This window comes from Pseudomyrmex gracilis, unplaced genomic scaffold, assembly GCF_002006095.1.
Source record: "Pseudomyrmex gracilis isolate BER0280 unplaced genomic scaffold, ASM200609v1 scaffold_2458, whole genome shotgun sequence".
NCBI classification, from domain to species: Eukaryota; Metazoa; Arthropoda; class Insecta; order Hymenoptera; family Formicidae; genus Pseudomyrmex; species Pseudomyrmex gracilis.
Window position 1 is genome coordinate 7,090 of NW_018023042.1, and position 1,739 is coordinate 8,828.

The 1,739-nt window shown below is 31.5% G+C and overlaps 1 protein-coding gene across 1 annotated transcript; it reads left to right on the top strand.

Moving 5' to 3' along the window:
• The first annotated feature begins 670 nt into the window (after positions 1-670).
• Positions 671-1,698, top strand: LOC109862831. The gene is made up of 2 exons (XM_020442979.1): positions 671-1,132; positions 1,255-1,698. Exons 1-2 carry the CDS (start codon positions 756-758, stop codon positions 1,691-1,693), a joined length of 816 nt encoding a protein of 271 aa, XP_020298568.1. The 5' UTR covers positions 671-755; the 3' UTR covers positions 1,694-1,698.
• The last annotated feature ends 41 nt before the right edge of the window (positions 1,699-1,739 follow it).

Sequence of the window (1,739 nt, forward strand, 5' to 3'; positions counted from 1 at the left end):
TTTAATTATTACAGAGTTCCGAATGTTCATGTTCGGAACTCTGTAATAATTAAACCAAGAAACGACACATAAACATCGTTTACATGTATGTTGATTGTCGGTCACTTTGACTTGTTTTTCTCCCCAACTCAATTTCAACGGTTCATTGTTGTGACTTATTTGAATTTAAGTGCGCACTTATTTATTTTCAATTTATTATTTCTTGTAACTGCGTTATTGTTCTCTTATTTTGATTAATTATTATTATATCTCAATGCAGTGCTGAAGATGATCTACAATTACAGATCGAAACGTCCACAGAGAATACACTTTACACGATTCATTTCTTGGTTTTTTATATTTGATATTCTTGTTTTTATTTCTTCTAGCCGGTTTTGTTAAAATTTATTGTTATTAACAATTTTATGTNAAAAACAATTTATGGCCGCGTTTAGTACAACAATTACTGAATTGTCGATACTCTTGTCACTACTCAACGTGGAGTAACCGGTTCGAAAAGTGTCACTCATGTTTGATTGCTAGAAAGCAGCTTGTTTTACTGAACGCACCCATTTCTTCTATACAATTTAAATTCGTTGTTGCAATTTTCTTTGCATATTTCTTGTTTAACAAACAATTTACTTTTCTAGGTCCACATTACGCAGATGCTTCCATTTTTTGGTACTTTGTGCCTATTATTTCTAACCGGAATTGCTTCTTCTACGGATGAGACTTTATCTGAAGAAGTGCAATGCATAAAACCGATATCCTATGAAATGAAGATTTTTCCGCTAATACAAAATAACTCTATCAACGTTGAATCTCGCGTCAAAATAAACGTCACATGTATTCAACGAAGAATAAAATTATATTTTGGACGTTATTGTAATCAACCGGAANTTTCTATCAGTAGTGATATACAAAATAGTTCTACTTCTTTGTTTTTAAAAATAAACTCGGTGTTATTTTTTACGAAAGATCGATTCAACAGCTTAACCATCACAATCTTTTCCCGAAATCGCGAGAATATTAAAATAAACAACCGAATAACATATTTACAAAGTGGAAAATATTGGATACATGCCAAATATAATTGCAGTTTAGNGAAAGTTGCAACGGTTTTTTCATATGTCCAACAATCTGAAGAAACACAGTAAGTTACTACTAAGTTGTGAAGAAGTGATTAGTATTACGTTTATCCTGTTAAAGAATAATTTATATATATTACTAGTAAAGGAATACTTTATATCTAGCACTCATGTTTTTACTATACAGATATTTGATTTTGCCGCGTATTCCCGCTGAATGGATATTTCCATGGTGGAAAAACCCAGCAAATAAAGCCACATTTAGTATTCGAATTTACCACAACATCGATGAAATAGCTCTTTCACATATGCCTGGTGATACACGTCGTGAAAGAATTACATACTTTTCCCCTTCGTCTATAATGTCTACTCATTTAGTAGCAATAGCAGTCGTACCTTCTATCGTAGCTAATTCCTTTTATTTTTTTAAGGAAGATATTATAATAAACAGAGTACAAATGACCAGTAAATTGTCATATGCACAATCTATTATTACAAATATCAAGCATCGTGTTAGAACCACTTGGAGAGATGTATCATGGTCACGTGTGATTTATGTAGCACTTCCAATAAATTCTAGCCATTACGAAAGTATAATAACTAAAAATCAAGTTTTCTTCAAGTAAGATACTACTCAAGACAATAAAACAAGTTTATAAACAGATGTACCAA